This window comes from Gymnodraco acuticeps, unplaced genomic scaffold (genome assembly GCF_902827175.1).
Source record: "Gymnodraco acuticeps unplaced genomic scaffold, fGymAcu1.1, whole genome shotgun sequence".
NCBI classification, from domain to species: Eukaryota; Metazoa; Chordata; class Actinopteri; order Perciformes; family Bathydraconidae; genus Gymnodraco; species Gymnodraco acuticeps.
Window position 1 is genome coordinate 8,587 of NW_022992315.1, and position 18,715 is coordinate 27,301.

Consider the following 18,715-nt stretch of genomic DNA (forward strand, 5'->3'; position numbering starts at 1 on the left):
ACACTTAAAAAAAACCCGATTGCAGAAAACCAGTACACGCATTTGTTTTCTCCAAACATGCCGTCTGGAATTGTCGGAAGAACTTTGGATTGGTCTAAAGTTATGCCATTACATCGTTACTTTGCGAACACTCACAACAGATTAATCAGAAAGGATTGATTCAATTTGATTGGCCTCTGACAGGTAGTTTTGATATGGTCGTGTTGTGGCAAGCATTTAAACTGGTGGAAGATAATTCAAATTGTTCATGGGATCAGAAATACATGACAGAATGTGTGAAAGCCTGGATGACTATGGCAGAAAAAAGAGGTTATGAGGAGCGGAAGAATGCAAAATCGGTTGGCAGCGAGCGAGGCTCCATTGAGCTCAAGGCGCTGATTGATAAAGTTTCTCAATGTGCAAAAAGTTCTCATTTGCTTAGCCTAGAGGCTGCTTTTGATGTAAGATCAGAAAACATGTCCAGATTCAGGGAAAGACACGGTGAGAATGTTCCAGACATTGCAAAATCAATATTTTTTGATTGGATTAAAAGAAGTGGTAAAACTCCAACCCCATCTCAGCTCATTTGTATTTTGACAGACGCAGGGCTGTTGGACGGAAAGCAGGCTGTATCTCTCTGTACGAAAATAATTCCCGCGACAGAACTCTCAAATCCTGTTGCGAGAAACTCCGATGATGATCTGTTAATGACAGCTTCAGCTATCATGAATAAAAATGGTTTGAGATATCACACAGAACAATATAGAAAATTAGAATCGGCACACGCCGGGCAGGGTGCAGCAGCGGGGGAGGGGAATGTTTCACATGGCAGTCCGCTATTGACCCCCACTCCTGGCACTCCGCCACTACGCTTACAAGATTACACAGGTTCGCCGTACGGCACCAGTTTTCCAAAACATGTCCAGCGTAAAATGTACACGACAATGCAAACATCTCAGGATAATAATTCTGAAGAAAGTGTGACCGCCCCGAAAATTCTGATAGGAGATGTTCCAGTTTGCAAACCCTGGACACCCGCTGAGGTCATTGATGTCACTAACCACGCTCCCAGTCCCACTAAAAGTCCAGATGAGTATCTGTCATGGTTGACTAATGTTTGTTCAGTTTATAACTGTTTGGTTCATGATGTTAAACAGCTGATAATCTTAACATACAAAGCAGATTGGCCCACGTGTAGAGACGAGTTTACATTTCCTGAGTGTACGGCCGCAGGGGACTGGCCCACGACACAGACGCGAGACATGTGGATACAAAACGTCGCTGCATTGGCTATCAGAGCATGCGCTAAAACTCACACAGATTTCTCCCAAGTGACGGCTTGTGTACAAGACCCAGCAGAAAATGTCCCAGAATTTATCCAGCGTTTCATGACAGTATGGGACAATAATGCGGGAATTAAAAGAGAGGGTAATGATTTGTTTGCCATACAGACCTTGTTACATAATTTAATCCCAGAGACAGCTCAAGCCTACATGATGTCAACTCCGGATTGGCAAATTAAATCTTGGAAAATGACTATCGCCACAATGCGTGCGTTGCATAGGAGCCAAATATTTCTTACTCCCAGAATTTCACAACTGCTTCAACAATTTCCTCAAAACACCCAGGCTTATCAAACTCAGGGACAAAACCACACCCAGCAGTATCAAAATCTGGGGAGATCACAGGATTATCATAATAAGAGCAGACAGCAGCAACTAACTAATTTACACAACTAGTCCCTGTAATACTCCAATTCTACCCATCCCTAAACACAATCGCCCTGATGAGTGGCGCTTTGTCCAAGATTTGCAAGCTATTAATGCTATTGTCATTCCGACAGCTCCAATTGTGCCGGACACCAATTCGATTTTAGCTTCTCTGCCCCCGGACTCTAAGCACTACACAGTGATTGATTTATGTTCAGCATTTTTCTCTGTGCCTCTGCATCCAGACAGCCAGTATCTGTTTGCATTTACTTTTAAAGGTAAACAAATCACATACACGCGCCTCCCACAGGGGTTTGTTGAATCTCCGACAGTGTATGCAGCAGCTGTGAGGAGAGATCTGGACACTTTGGTCCTGACAGGAGGTAGTACCTTGCTTCAGTACGCAGATGACCTGTTGTTAGCTTCTCGCAATAAAGACGCCTGTCGCATCGACTCCATTCTGCTCATGAAAAGACTTTCTGAATGCGGACACAGAGCATCCCTGGCCAAGTTGCAATACTGCCAGACTGAGGTCACGTATTTGGGTCACATTCTGAGGGATGGACACCGTCTCCTCTCGCCAGCAAGGATTTGTCTGTTGAACAAAGTACCACCACCTCGCACAAAGAAGGACATGCTTTCCTTCTTGGGCATGGCAAATTATTGCAGACACTGGATTTTTGAGTATGCTGCGATGGATTCTGTCCTGCGTGCTGCCACTCTGCAGGCTGCCCCTAACATTGTTCAATGGTCTGAGGACATGCACACTGCCTTTCAGGACTTAAAGCAGGCCCTCACATCGGCTCCCGCCCTGGGTCTACCTGATTACCATCAGCCGTTTCACCTGCACATCCATGAGAAGGGGGGCTATGCAACGGGCATCTTGGTGCAGAAGCATGGCTCTAATTTCCGGCCTGTTGCATACTACTCATCTCGACTCTCCCCTGTGGTGCTTGGTATGCTTTCATGCCTGCGGGCTGTGGCCGCAGTTGTGATAGTTGTAAAACAATCCTCTCCCATTGTACTGGCCAGTGACTGTGTAGTACATGTCCCACATGCAGTTTTGCATATTCTGAACACCTCTGCTACTCAGCATATGACGGCAGCAAGGCGATCTGGTTATGAAGCGGTAATTCTTTCAAGTCCACACATCATTCTTAAACGTTCCCCCCCCCCTAAACCCAGCAACACTGGTGCCAATTCCAGATTTTGAAATAACACATGACTGCGTCACAACGATTGACATGTCTTCCTCCCCCAGAGCTGATATGTTGCAAACTCCTATCCCTAATTCAGATATGATTCTATACACAGACGGGTCTGCGAGCAGGCCGTCTGACACAGTACACTTAGCAGGCTACGCTGTTGTGAATGACTGGGAAGTTTTAGAAAGCCGGGCCTTGCCAAATGGCACGTCAGCTCAGGCTGCAGAGTTGTATGCTCTGCTCAGGGCGTGTATTTTGGCTCAAGGTAGAGTTGCAACCATTTTCACAGACTCCAGGTATGCATTTGGTGTGTGCCATGATTTTGGTGTCTTGTGGAAAATGCGCGGTTTCTTAACATCGGCTGGTAAGCCTATTCAACATCATGCGTTAGTAGCTGAGCTATTAGACGCTATCCTGCTCCCTGCACAGCTAGCAGTAGTTAAATGTGCTGCTCACACAAATTCTAATGATCCTATTTCGCGTGGAAATGCGTTAGCCGACACCGCGGCTAAACAAGCAGCAGTTTCCTCCTCTTCTATGGTGCTCCAATGCCCCTCGACACAACCCGCAGAAACCATTTGTTTGCCTTCCTTTAATGATGTCGCGGACATGCAAGCCCGCGCTGATGTTAGGGAGAAAGATTTATGGCTAAGACGAGGTTGTACACTTGACGCTGAGTCCAGCTTGTGGCTCCACCCAGACGGCCGGATGGTCTGTGTTATGGAAATAATTATCATAAGACGCCAATTAGTAACATACAGGACAAACCTCGATGTCTGTTTACCTTCTTTAAGGACACAGGCGGCTTAGCCAATAATGTTATTGTTCCCATTCTGTGACCGGTCAATACTGGGATACAGATGGTCTGTGTTGTGGGTACACTGGGACACTTCCTTCTCTGTATTTGTGGACTCCAAGGTAAAATCTTCGAGGTCATAAGTGTCCGAGGCAAGTAGCTCTGTGTTCCCACACTGTTTAGGCTATCTCCTCAAATATGTTGTTTACTCTCTGCGAAACCAGTTAGATGGGCTGGCAAGAGAGAGGCTCTCCAGAATTGACGTGGCAACTCTACCGTGGAGTCAGAACCTCTGACTCTTGGATTTGTGATGTGAATACTCTGGTACCAACTCCAAATAAATCACAGTGGTTTGACATCAAAGCTCCGACTCTTCCCGTGTCTCCTTCCTGAGTCGGTGACTCCACTGCATGCTACACAGAAGTTTCCTCTACAGTCTGTCCCTGTTCATTCCTCCATGCTTTGGCACATGTTGCACATAGCAAATCACATGTAGGAAAAGGAGGGATGAATGGGATTATAAAGTCACAATGGTTTGCTCCAGGCATTACACTAGCTACACAGACCCTTGTAGATAGATGCATGATATGCCAGCAGACAAGAAGAAGAAAAGGTCCAGTTCAGCATGAACATTTACCGCCCCCCTCGGGGCCCTTTGTAAATATGCAAATTGACTTTTCGCACATGCCACCATGCCAAGGATTCAAATATATTTTGGTAATAGTGTGCCAGTTCTCCAAATGGGTAGAGGCCTACCCTACCAGAAAAGAAGACGCCAGAAACAGTTGTAAAGTGTCTTCTCAAAGATGTTGTCCCTAGATTTGGTGTTCCAGCAGGGATTAACAGTGACAGAGGTCCAGCATTCATTTCTAAGATAACCCAGTCTAGCTACAGTGTTAGGGTTCAAATGACAATTGCATGTTCCCTATCATCCACAGAGCTCAGGTCAGGTTGAGAGAATGAACTTGACTATAAAGGAAAACCTCACTAAAACAATGTTGACCACAGGACTAAAATGGGTAGACGCGCTGCCGCTAGTTCTGTGCTCAATCAGAAACTCACCAAATGCAACGACAGGGCTCAGCCCACACGAAGTATTGATGGGAAGGCCAATGTTCACAGGATCTAGTCCTCCAGTAATGCCCCACAGACTCACTCTTTTGTGGACAGAGGATTACATGACTAACTATGTCAAATATCTAACTGACATGTTGAGAAAGTTTCACAGGCAGGTGGCTGACAGGCTCCCCCAGCCTGGTGAGGAGCCCACCCACCCTTTTCAGATTGGTGATAATGTACTAATCAAATCGCTTGAAAAAGATTCTTTGTCTCCCAGGTATAAAGGTCCTTTCCAGGTATTAATAGTGACCAGAACAGCCCTGAGAGTACAAGGTAGAGCGGAGTGGATTCACGCTTCAAGATGTCGTCTCTCTCCTCTACCGGATGCTGGCGTGTGAAGGCAGTCATCATCATCGTCATTCTGGGTTTACTGTACCTGGCCAAGAACGCCCTGCTAGATGAAGCTGTGAAAATCCCAACGACAGGTGGCGAGGGACCTCGCCCGTCTGAGGGAGAAAATAAGGTGCTCTTATCTAAGAGCGCAGACGACTTGACCACTCAGGGTCCAGACCCTGAGGGCAAAACAACACCAACGGGCAAAGAAGTGCCTAGCGACAAGGACAGGTTGTATCCAAACACCACACAGACATTCAGTATGGTGCAAGAGACACAAAGAGAGAGAAAAGGAGGGAGAATAAGGAGGATTGTCTCCCTCCCTGATCATAAGTCAGAGACTATTGCCTTTAACTGCCCAAGTTCAATATGTGACTCATCTAACTGTATTATTGTGTTTCCTGTGTCCTCAGTTTACCCAACATGGGAGATATATCCAAAAAGCCAGTACGCTTGGTTCAGGTTCGCACCAGAGGGGGTAAGGATGGCTCTTAACACCATCGAATAAATGCCCCCAGAACTGTGGTGTAGCACGATAGAACAGTTCGAGACACTGATAAGGAATGAGGTAAAATGCACAATGAAGAAGCCAGATTACCGCGTTCCCAATCTAGGTGATACTGCATGCACATTTACTGGACCAAATAGCAAAACAAATGTTCCATCTACTCCACTTAAACAATCAGGAGGCGAGGTAGATTCTTCAAAAAAGGCCTTAATTACTCCTTATAAACAAACTAAAACTAATTCTGCAGTAAGTTTAATGTTAGACTACGCACATGAACGTAATGTTAGCAACTGTTGGTTGTACCAAAATATGCCAGAATCAATGCATTCTCCTATGTTTAGCCCAATTCCTTTCACAAAAGCTGATTACGGTTTAGTAAACTGGAATGACATAGCATCTAGAATTAGCGATGAGGCTGAGGATTGTTATACTCCTTCCTACCCCATAGACTCTGAAAAACCTTTACAGTACAAGGGCTATAGTCTCTCTCATTGTTGATACAGTAAATAAAGATTACCTGCCTGACGGTTTCAAACGTTTGATGTTTTTAAAACTAATATATATGAAGAAATACGTTAACCTAGCTTTTGAATATAGATTCCAGTTAGCTCTAGCTCAGACTAATTGTTCGGCTAACTTTACAAGTCCAACATGTACAATGCAACCTGTTAGAGATTAAAAGGGATATCTGATCCGCTTTTCAAATCTCCGCGCGTCCCTATCAAGCTGGTTAATACAGGAAGGAATCCAGAGCTACCAAATAACCGTTACTTTAATGATAATATGACAATACAATACAATCAATACAGTACAAATTCAACACAGTTAATCCCTGGGATCCCGAATTTACCTGCACGTGAGCCAGCCAGAGGAAAGAGGCTGAACACCGCGTGTGTGTCTGTTTATACTCTTTGACAATGGGAGGAGTTATCAGATCCTCCCCTTTGGAGCTCATTGATTGGCCGCCCAAATATCACAGACACCTCCGACCTTAGGTTTCCCCAACCACTGTAGCTAGATAAGTTGAATGCAAATCAAGACATGCTCTCACCTTCCCCCCATCTTCCTTTGTCCTCAAAAACACATGTCAAAAGGCCCCAAATCCAGCTCACAGTTTTACCCAAATTATTCTCATTTTAACCTTATCCATAGTTTGCTAACATGAATAAATACAAATATAACTCTACAAATCCCCCTTTTTATCTCCTTCTCCAGAGATAAACTTAGACAAGGCATTTTGAAATATACCCACTGTCATTCTTTTCTACTGTGTCCGTCCCCCAAACATTGTATAAATCCATCCGAAGCTGGTATTTAGAGTACTTGAAACCTTCATGGAGACAGAACACCACTTTCCATGGCAGTGAAGGAACCATGAGGGGGGTAGCTGAGTGCTAGAATCATCAGCCCCCCCCCCCCCCCCCCCCCCCCCCCCCCCCCCCCCCCCTCGGAGGAATAGCCCACAAGGACAGCTAATAGGGAGGGGGAGATGCGGCTTTCCCTTCACGGGTAGAACTGATCAGAGAGAAGTAGACTCCTCTGCTGCCTCGACAAGTCCCCTGTGCCGTCCTGGCTTGCCGTGTCTTTGTCCCCCCGATCCGCTGACAGCAGCTTCTGGGCTGCCTGCTAGAGAGATGTCTTCCTCCTCCTCGTCCTCCGGCCCGCTGATGGCGGCTTCCGGGTCGATGCTGTAGAGATGTCTTCCCGATCCTCCTTCTCCGGCCCGCTGATGATGCCTCCCGGGTCGTCTGCTGTAAGGATGTCTCCAGGGTCCTGCTCCTCCAGTCCGCTGCTTCCGAGTAGTCCACGTCTGCCAGGGCCACGTCCGTCCTGATGTCGTCCCCTGGTCCTAGTAGGTGGTTTCCCCGCCGCACACTGGCTCCCGTGGTACGAGCTGTCCCCCTTTTCTCCCAGGCAGACGGCATAAGAGGTCCGCTGGATCACTCGGTCGGTGCCGGAGAGCCTGGGGTTGAGCCACTTTGTCCTGATGACTTTCAGCCAGACGAACTCTGCTGTGTCGGCCTCGTGCTTCTCGGGTCCCCCTTTTGGCGCCAGCAACCTGTGTGGAGAAATCTGATACAACTCCCTCAAGCCTACGCTCAGCTGTTTTGACCCACTTGGAGCCTGTTGGTGGGGTGTCTTGAAACAACAGCCGTCTGTGAACAGGTTTTCTAAATTAATTGTAGACCTCCTATCTGCCAGTGCAGCTTCAGAATCTTAATACTTGGATTGTGCCAACTAAATAAGAACCTCAACATCTTTAGGTAAACTAAATAACATATTTCAATAGCTCTGAATTTCTGACAAGCATCTGTGTTATTCTTAAATGAAATCCTATTTAAAATCCAAATATAATATGAACTGCTAATGTTTCTGGTAAAGAAACACACTAATGTTATGGGTTCAAAAACAACCAAAATCACGATACTAACAAAGTGAATGATTTCCTGGTGATACTGCTTCTACCTGTCAGTGCTTAGATATTATCACGCTGAAAAAATGAATACAGAATTCCAACAAACTGTCATCAAATGTCTTTCTATTATAAATTTAGATGAAATGTATATCCCCATAATGACCTAAACAATAAAGTCTATGGCTTTTACTTCTTTACCAGGCTAGTTACATGATGTTGTCTAAATTAAATTCTGTCTCAATACACTACTATGTTTTAGCTTTAACTGTAATATGTTCTTTCTACATTTCAAACCTCAGTTACTCTAATGTCTGTTAAAATATTACAAAATGGTTTCATTATCACAGGTCAACTTCTTCGGTTTCACAGTAGCCCCTTGGCCACTACTTCTTTGTTACCTGCGTGTTTCCAGGTTTTTGTCGTGCAGGAATCAAACCTCGCAACCCACAAAACTGCACCGTCTCCACGCCACTCAGGAATAAACTACCTGCAGATCCGCGCCAAACTGCTCTATTTACGTCACGCAGGACTTTCCGTCTACCTGGCGATCAACGTTTACGTTTTGTATATAACTTTCCTAACATAGTAAAATATGCATTGTATATTCCATTTAAACTTTAAAAACACTGTGAAACGCCTATTCCCGACCCATTACGGTCGTCTGGATTCTTCCTCAGCTTCGTTATATCTGGCACGTCCGGATCACCACTTGTTAGAGATTAAAAGGGATATCTGATCCGCTTTTCAAATCTCCGCGCGTCCCTATCAAGCTGGTTAATACAGGAAGGAATCCAGAGCTACCAAATAACCGTTACTTTAATGATAATATGACAATACAATACAATCAATACAGTACAAATTCAACACAGTTAATCCCTGGGATCCCGAATTTACCTGCACGTGAGCCAGCCAGAGGAAAGAGGCTGAACACCGCGTGTGTGTCTGTTTATACTCTTTGACAATGGGAGGAGTTATCAGATCCTCCCCTTTGGAGCTCATTGATTGGCCGCCCAAATATCACAGACACCTCCGACCTTAGGTTTCCCCAACCACTGTAGCTAGATAAGTTGAATGCAAATCAAGACATGCTCTCACCTTCCCCCATCTTCCTTTGTCCTCAAAAACACATGTCAAAAGGCCCCAAATCCAGCTCACAGTTTTACCCAAATTATTCTCATTTTAACCTTATCCATAGTTTGCTAACATGAATAAATACAAATATAACTCTACAAACCACACACACCCGCTTTGTTAGTTGAAGCTTTGGTAACAGTTGTGCCCTGGTTTGGCTCTAGAACAGTGGACTCCGTTGAGGTTAAAATACATGACTGTACGCAGCCAGTACCCTTAGGCAAGCCCCCTACACGTGACTGCTCAGTATATGTTCCCCCAATTGTTGTGCATGAATGGAAGAATGTGTCCATCTGCTTCCAGAATGCAGTAGGATCTCACACCTCTCCTGATGTGGGACACAGCGACTGTAATACCATAGTGAGAGTAAATTTGCCCAGAATTCCCCTCCCACAGAGAGTTTACTTAGTTTGTGGGGACCGGGCCTATGGCTGTGTGCCATATGACGTTTTTTATGGTACCTGTTATCTAGCCTACCTAATCCCTTTAATCCGTAAAGTAGAGGCTACTGAGATTGCAGCAATACTTCCCTCTCTACACAGGAACAGCAGGTCAATTACACAAGGACAACAGATAGCTAGCCTATTCTTGCCTTGGTACGGTATTTATGTTACTCAGCAGGAAATTGTCGCATTGTCTAAAGTTGTAGAACATCATCTAAATGTATCCAACACAGCGATGTTAGCTGAACACAAAGAATTGCAGGAAGTTAGGACAGTAGCACTACAGAATCGTATGGCGCTTGACCTCCTCTTAGCTGCCCAAGGAGGAACATGCAAGGTGATAGGAAGTGAGTGCTGTTCTTTCATATCTGATGCCACACCTGAAGTTATGGACATGGCTCATGATACTGCCAGGGGAATAAAAGAATTGCATGAAACTCATGGGTTTACATTTGGGGAATTAAGTGGAACTTTTGGATCTTGGGGAGCGGGGCTGGTTACATTTGTTGTTACTGTTTCAGTGTTTATCTTGGTTGTGCTGATCCTAGTGATCTGTTTGATCACTGTGGTTTAAATTAGCCATACGAAGGGTTGCCAAGACTGCCCTCCAGGCCCCACAAAGGCTAGTTGGACATTCGACTGTAAAGGACACAATATTAATGTACAATGCCGAGCTTCCGGACCCCTGGGTCTCCATCGTGATCTCCGACCCGTGGGTACCTCCATTCAGCGATTGAGATGTTGTTTAAAGTTGATATTCTGAATAAAGAACAGATGTTTTGATAATTGATTACAGTTGATACACTGGATTAAAGGACAAATGTCTGATTTTTTCCTTTTCAGGTTGTTATACAAATAAAATGTCTGATTTTCCTTTTCAGATTTTGAACAAGTGTATTTGAATGAAATAAATGTATTACTAAGTGCCTTACTCTTGAATAAAGCGTAATGAAGTAAACGTAAAGTAATGTTAAAGATTGAGGACACTGTAACTTTACAGATTACAGATTGATCGATTCATCACTGTGAATTTATACCTTAAACTAGGAACCTCAATTGGATTTCTCATAATCCTAAATTATACCTCAATTGATTTCTTATAATCCTAAATTCTAATTGTGTTTTTTAATAAGTAATTGCCTTAAAGTAAATCTTTGAGATGTAAGCTGATTTAGAATTTGTGTTTGATGAATGAGATTAACTGAGTGATAAATGATAAAAGATCTTATTTTTGAAACATATATTTTGCTGTAATATTTTGTATCCCATGTGTTTATTATTGTGCCTTTTGACAAAAGATGCCAAGCACTGAAGAGAGATGATTTTTTATTATGATTGACTGTGTTCAATCATGGTGATTGAAGTGTTTTTCAATCTTGTTCTATTTTTAATGTAATTAATGTATCTGAGCCCACCCAACTCTGAAGACGCCTATTGATTTTAAGTATTGACTGAAATATTCTTAGACTAATGTTAATTGGTTATCAATAGATTGATAAAAAGAGTGAATCTGTAAGAGAATATGTTAATCTGATCTGTTTATAGAGCTTCTTATTGTTTCTTAGAATCTGTGATACTGCAAACATCTGCTTGTAGTCACTCAAGGACTCCTCTGTAAATTGAGGTCACAGGTCAAACGCTTCTCCTATATCCGTGGGGGAGGGTTGAGACCTAGCTGCATCTCTTTGAGACAAGGAGATTATTGTCTCGCATTTAATAGCTAATTAGGTATACGCGGGTTTCTGTGGGCCGGCCTCTCCTCGTGTAGCAGCGATGTTTTGTGGCTTTGGGGCAGAGATTATCTTGGTGGAGCACAGGACAGTGTGAAACTAAGATGATCTCCCGGCCGTATGTAATTAATGTACTGTGATCAATAAAACTCTCAGTGCTTTGGCTAACGACGGTTCCAGACTCCTTCATTCTACCTCAACATTGCAACAACATAAGTTTACCTTCACAGTAAGACATCTTGTCCTGTTTCTACGTAACGAACATCAGTTCGTTATGAGAGAAAGATAATAAAAACAATATTTGGATACAGAACATTTCTGAAGTTATAGTATCCATATCATAAGGCTTGTGGCCATAAGAATAACATATTTTCCAATTGAAATAACATCAAACGATAATAGTAGAATTGTTAGAAACCAGAAATAGTTTGAGAACTTACACTCATTCATACGTGAAGGTTGAACTGTAGAGAGAGACTCAAGTCATTCAGATGACGGCTGAACCCCATCGTTTGGTTGTAGGCCCAAATTCCTCAATTATCTCCACAAATCTTCATGCTAATTACTACCAAACATGACAGACATTTTTGTTAGATATCATGTTTTTTCAAATAGTGTTCGGATTGGTCAAACAATAGAGTAGGTCCGCAGAGACATTCATTGTCTTACTATACTAAGTACTGCAAGCACAACATTCTTTAGTGATCAACAACGTATCTAAGAATATAAACTAAATCAGCAATTGATTGATTAATTTCAAAACGTTATCAACATTTTGAAAAGACAGACGTATCAATTATATAATGGTATCAAATGTGGATCCAGAGATCCAGGGTTTGTTACCCCAATGGGCTCCTCTGATTATTGATTGAATTTCACCTAAATCTATAACAATACACCCGAGAAAAGCAGGATGCATGGAGGTTCCCGGTACTTGTCTACCACCATCAGTAGACTATAACCTTATATTTTAAGGTTCATGAAATGTATACAAACATTCAAACAATTTAGGCTACACACGTCACTTTCCATCGACACTATGGATGTACAAAAAGCACTTTTTTATTATTGCAGGTTTCTGAAATAATGTATGGTTTATGAGTAAACCTAAAATTAAGCACAAAATCACAAAATCAACTTTTCATTATGTATTTTTTGGGAAGGGAGATCCGATCACATGTGGTCAAAGACTTATTCTAATGCCGGACGCGAGGTACTCGAGATGTCCACTTGTATCCTTGCTCAGTCAGAGCTGGAGATGCTTCAATCTCTGGATCATCAGGAGAGCCGTTCCTCTCAGGCTTCACCCTTTCTGATCGCTCACTCCTCAGTGAGATCACTTCCACCTGGTAAGAGAAGAAGAGATGAATCAGTGTTTATCGACTCCCTTCATTAGCATGTATCAACCCTCACAGACCTGCAGAGACTTAAGACTGAAGTCGAAATGGAAATACACATAATTAATGCAGAAACAGAGAAATATTCACGGCTCTTTAAGGATGGAATTACTGCTGTTAAGCTGTCCAAAGCAGAAGCAAGAAGAAGAGAAGAACATCTGCTGTTGTCTGTGTGATATCACTTTCACCACTCATCTTTGTATTAATGGCAACAGGAATATAGGACATTGGAACACTTCAATTACCATTACAGTAATGGAGTAAGTGAGTCGCTTAGGATAGAAGCATCAGCTAAATAACATCAAAGATAATGTCAAATTATTTGGGCAAAATAAATTAAACAAGCACAAACATTTCTAATGCCTTCTCTTAAAGATGAAAAGTAACACTTTGGATTCTTAGACTACAGCAAAAGGGGTTTGTTGTTATGTACAAAGTCCAAACATTTGTTAAATGTAATTATAGTAGGGCTGTCAAACGATTACAATTTGTAATCAGATTAATCACAGCTTAAAAATTAATTAATCATGATTAATCACCATTCGAACTATGTCCAAAATATGCCATTTATTTATGTATATTGTTGTGGGAATGGAAAGATAAATGAAAGAAGGCGTATATATCCATTTAACATACAGTATGTTTATTATAAAACATTTCTGCGTGTCAAAATGAAAGACAACCCACACATCAATCATCAAACCGTGGGGTCTTAATTCATTACGTGTTGATTTCTATCAACGGGGGAGTACTTCAGGAAAGTCGACAGAGGCGGCGGCGGCGGCTAGTGGAGTACTTCGTGACCACAGAGTGTGAACGTTGTGATCAGCTGTTTTAGCGCAGTTCTCCAGTGAAGGGGGGGAGTCTCCCTCCGCAGCCGGTTGGCGTAGTTTTGGCACAATTCCGTTACCGTTCCAGACCGACGTTAACAGCAGCCCTGTCTGTGCACACGGAGACCGACTCTGTCGTCCGGTGATCTAACCGCCTTCTGGAAAAGCATTTCAGATTACGCACATAACCTGCGTACCAGTTATGTGCACCCCTGTACTACAGCAAAAGTATTCTCCGTCGGGACTTCCTGCAACAACACCACGCCGTTATCAAAGATGTTCTATTGAGAAGACGATCACTACGTGACAAAAGTTTTCAAAACCGTGGCTACTGAAATCAATCTTACTAACTGCTATCTGTGCAATTTACTCCGCGCGAGTTGGCAGACTTTATTTTGCTTACTTTAACATCATTTTTCATGGTGGAGCCATTTCTTGGTATGGGTGTAGCCTACCCAGCCACACCCTGGCGCTGCCATTGGTGGCACGTATGGGGCGGGCCATTCTGCACATGCGTTAAATGCGTTAAATATTTTAACACAATTAATTCAAAAAATTAATTACCGCCGTTAACGCGATAATTTTGACAGCACTAAATTATAGTTATTTAAATTAGAACAATGCTGTGTCTCCAATCGCACACTTATACTAACTGATTTGAGTACAATGCAAAGTATGGAGAAAGGCAGTGCAATCTGAGTAACGTTTAAAGAGTAGTTTGGAACGCTGTACACTTCGCACACAACAATCGCCATCCTGGCTACCAGCCGTTATTGCAACTGCTGGTTGCTCTATCATTTTTACTGATAAAGTAACTTCACACACTGGACAAGTGTTAACGACTCTAGAGTTTTGTAGGCAAATAACTTTAACCCTTTACTGACCTAAGAGTCTCCAGGCTACAGTCAGGACTCTCCAAAAGATCACAGAGCAGCTTCACTGCTGAATCCTGCAGCTTGTTGTCCCTCAGGTCCAGCTTTCTCAGGTGGGAGGGGTTGGACTTCAGAGCTGAGGCCAGAGAAACACAGCTGCTCTCCAACAAGCTGCAGCCCCCCAGTCTGAAGAGAGAATAGATATCATTTATATGACAATGGGCCTCATGTAAGAACATGACATGATTTGTTCCTATCCAAGATCAGCCTGGCTCCATCTACATCTAACAAATGTCAAAGGATTCATTTTTTGGAGATGAACCCACTTGTCAGCACTGTTGTAAGACCATTTTAGACCACTGACATAATGATAATATATAATAATAATTCAAGTACATCCTTTCAAACATAACTTTTTATTGAACATTCAACATTGCAAATGAAATAATATTCAAATATATAAATTATATATAATAAATAAAACAAATACATTAAATTATAAAAATGTATTAAATCACACAACCAAAACAATAAATTAAATAGACTCAGGCTGGAAAACAGAGCTCTCTCTCTCAAATATATATATACTTAACCCCAATCTGTGAGGAACGAACTAGCGGCAGAGAAATAATTATATATTAAAAGACAGCAGCATCATAAGAGGGCAACCAGAGTGACATAGTGTGTCAGTGTGCTGAAGGATATTTGTGACCAGCCAGACTCTAAAGACTTTCCAAGGTGTAAAATGCTGCTGCCGGAGTACTGACTGAAAGTAGTGCTGATATCATCAGAATCAGAATCAGAATACCTTTATTTGTCCCACAGAGGGGACATTTGCAGCGTTACAGCAGGAAAGAGCCACAGACAGCTTAGTGTTGCATATCTTACATGCGTTAAAAAAGTACTAAGTTATAATATAATAAACAATATGCCATCCAATCTCTGTACTCCCAAAGCGAGAGCTGTGTCCGGGTCCTCGGCAGTAAGTTGGACCCATTTCCGGTGAGGGTTGGCCTCCGCCAGGGCTGCGCTTTGTCACCAATCCTGTTTGTAATATACATGGATCGGATTTCGAGGCGTAGTCATGGGGGAGGGGGTCTGCAGTTCGGTGGACTAAGGATTGCACCACTGCTTTTTGCAGATGATGTGGTTCTAATGGCTTCATCGGTCTGCGACCTTCAGCACTCACTGGATCGGTTCGCAACCGAGTGTTGAAGCGGCTGGGATGAGGATCAGCACCTCCAAATCTGAGGCCATGGTTCTCAGCAGGAAACCGATGGACTGTCCACTCCAAGTAGGGAATGAGTCCTTACCCCAAGTGAAGGAGTTCAAGTATCTCGGGGTCTTGTTCTCGAGTGAGGGAACAATGGAGCGTGAGATGGGCCGGAGAATCGGAGCAGCGGGAGCGGTACTGCAGTCGCTTTACCGCACCGTTGTGACGAAAAGGGAGCTGAGCCAGAAGGCAAAGCTCTCTGTCTTCCGGGCCATTTTCGTTCCTACCCTCACCTATGGTCATGAAGGATGGGTCATGACCGAAAGAACGAGATCGCGGATACAAGCGGCCGAGATGGGTTTTCTCCGCAGGGTGGCTGGCCTTAGGGATAAGGTGAGAAGTTCGGTCATCAGGGAGGGACTCGGAGTTGAGCCGCTCCTCCTTCGCGTTGAAAGGAGCCAGTTGAGGTGGTTCGGGCACCTAGTTAGGATGCCACCTGGGCGCCTCCCTAGGGAGGTGTTCCAGGCACGTCCAGCTGGGAAGAGACCAAGGGGTAGACCTAGGACCAGGTGGAGGGATTATATCTCTTCGCTGGCCTGGGAGTGCCTTGGGATCCCCCAGTCAGAGCTGGTTGATGTCGCCAGGGAAAATAAAGTTTGGGGCTCTCTGCTGGAACTGCTACCCCCGCGACCCGACCACGAATAAGCGGGAGAAGATGGATGGATGGATGGAATATGCTAAAAAAAAAAGATAAAAAACTAAAAAAGTTACATAATTTTCAAAAATACAGATCAAAAACAAATCAAATCTACAAATCAAATCCTGTAGCAGTTCTTAGGATTTAGCAGCCCAGTATATATTACAGGTATTAAAGATGGCATATGTATATAAAGTCTACCATGTCCACCATCCTCTTAAAATACTCTGTCCAACAATATCAGTCTCAGGAAGAAATGCTTTTTAACGCTTATTAAAAGAAAAACATGCATTCTTGTAGTCGGGAGGGGACATTGATAGGGGATTACTGGAAAAGTACACAATAAGTACTTCATAGTACTTGTGGGGGTAGTTTCAGTAGTACTGAGTCCAACAGGATCAATCTCACGAAGAACTAATGGAAACAAAAAAGAATTCCCTCATCAAACTTAGCAGAAGTGGCTTGATGTTGTTCTCAGCATGTCACGATCACAGGTACAGATCAGAACCCAATAGCACGACTCAGATACAACCAGTGTATAGCAATGTTCAGTTTATTCAGGTCAGGGACAGGCAGGGTCAAAACCAGTAAATCCGTCAGACAGGCAACCAAAACCAGACAGGGAGCAGGCAGGAACTCGAGATCCATAAACAGGCAGGCAGGGATCAAAACCCGGGCAGGACAAAAATCTAGGCTAGAATACAACACTCACTGGAGAGCTTGGCGGAAACGACAAGACAATCTGGCAAAGGACAAGTGATAGTGAGGTGATATAAATACTGTGGAGTGATGAGGGAATGAGTAACAGGTGAGGGGAAGGGCTGGGGAGACCAGGTGAGGGAAGTGAGCTGATTACAAGGGCCTGGAGGAAGGCGGGATCTGAAATGACAGGAGAGTTTAGTTGAGCCACCAAACAAACAATAATAGAAGTGTCTAACTTGTGACAGAACCCCCCCCTCTATGGACGGCTCCTGACGTCCCACGTGGTTGATCGGGATGAGCCTGGTGAAAGTCAGTAATGAGAGATGGGTCAAAGATACTGCGAGCAGGCACCCATGAACGCTCTTCAGGGCCATAACCCTCCCAGTGTACCAGGTACTGCAACCCTCTACCACGTCGCCGGGACTTGATGAGGCGACGGACAGTGTAAACAGTCTCCCCGTCGATAGTCCGGGGTGGTGGTGGGGGTCTAAAGGGGGGCTGAAGAGGGCTCACATTAACTGGTTTGATCTTGGACACATGGAAGGTAGGATGAATCCTCATAGAAGGGGGGCAGACGCAGGCGGACAGCTGCAGGATTGATGACCCTAGCTATGGGAAATGGGCCTACAAAACGGGGAGACAACTTCTTTGACTCAACTCTGAGAGGGAGATCCCGTGTGGAGAGCCAGACACATTGCCCTGGGGAGTACTGTGGAGCTGGCTTGCGACGGCGATTGGCGGTCCGTTGATAACGGTCGGAAGAGCACAGGAGCGCGGAGCGGGCCTTTAACCACATGCGTCGACATCGGCTTACAAACGCCTGTGCAGATGGGACGCTGGCCTCACGTTCCTGTGCCGGGAAAAGGGGTGGCTGGTATCCGCGGGAGCATTGGAATGGAGAAAGACCAGTAGCAGAACTAGGAAGGGTGTTGTGGGCATACTCAACCCATAGAAGCTGCCTCGACCAGGAGGAAGGAGTGGAGGAGGCTAGACAGCGTAAGGCAGTCTCCATCTCCTGGTTCATTCGCTCTGCTTGACCATTGGACTGGGGATGAAATCCGGACGAGAGACTGACACTGGCTCCCAGCAGCCTGCAAAACTCGGACCAAAAACGAGAAGTAAATTGTGGTCCCCGATCAGAGACAACGTCACTGGGGAGACCATGCAGCCTGAACACATGTTGTAGCATGATTTCAGCCGTTTCCTTGGCAGTAGGTAATTTGGTTAATGGAATAAGCAGAGCAGACTTGGAAAACCGGTCTATGACTGTGAGTATGACTGTGTTACCGTCTGAGGGTGGTAGTCCAGTGACAAAATCCAAGGAGATGTGGGACCAGGGACGATGAGGGATAGGCAAGGGATGAAGAAGACCGGAGGGAGCTTGGCGTGAAGTCTTATTTTGGGAGCAGACTAGGCAAGCAGCAATGAATTCCTTGGTATCCTTCTCCATGGAAGACCACCAAAATCGCTGTCGAATCAGGGCTAGGGACCGTCTCACTCCTGAGTGACAAGCCAGGCGAGAGTTATGACCCCACTGGAGAACCTGGGTACGGAGAGTGTCAGGAACAAACAGACGGTTAACAGGACAGGCACTTGGGGCTGGGTGTTCAGCATGAGCGCGCTTGACCTTATCCT

The 18,715-nt window shown here is 44.3% G+C and overlaps 1 protein-coding gene across 1 annotated transcript in view; it reads right to left on the reverse strand.

The window, feature by feature from the left end:
- Positions 1 to 11,953: 11,953 nt before the first annotated feature.
- LOC117541230 (NACHT, LRR and PYD domains-containing protein 12-like) overlaps positions 11,954 to 18,715 on the reverse strand; it is a 44,695-nt gene continuing 37,933 nt past the window's right edge. Inside the window, exons 12-13 of the mRNA XM_034208407.1 lie at positions 14,481 to 14,654; positions 11,954 to 12,715 (exon numbers count right to left, since the gene is read on the reverse strand). Coding sequence (XP_034064298.1) covers positions 12,706 to 12,715; positions 14,481 to 14,654 — 184 coding nt within the window. The 3' untranslated portion in view covers positions 11,954 to 12,705. The remainder of the gene's footprint in view (positions 12,716 to 14,480; positions 14,655 to 18,715) is intronic.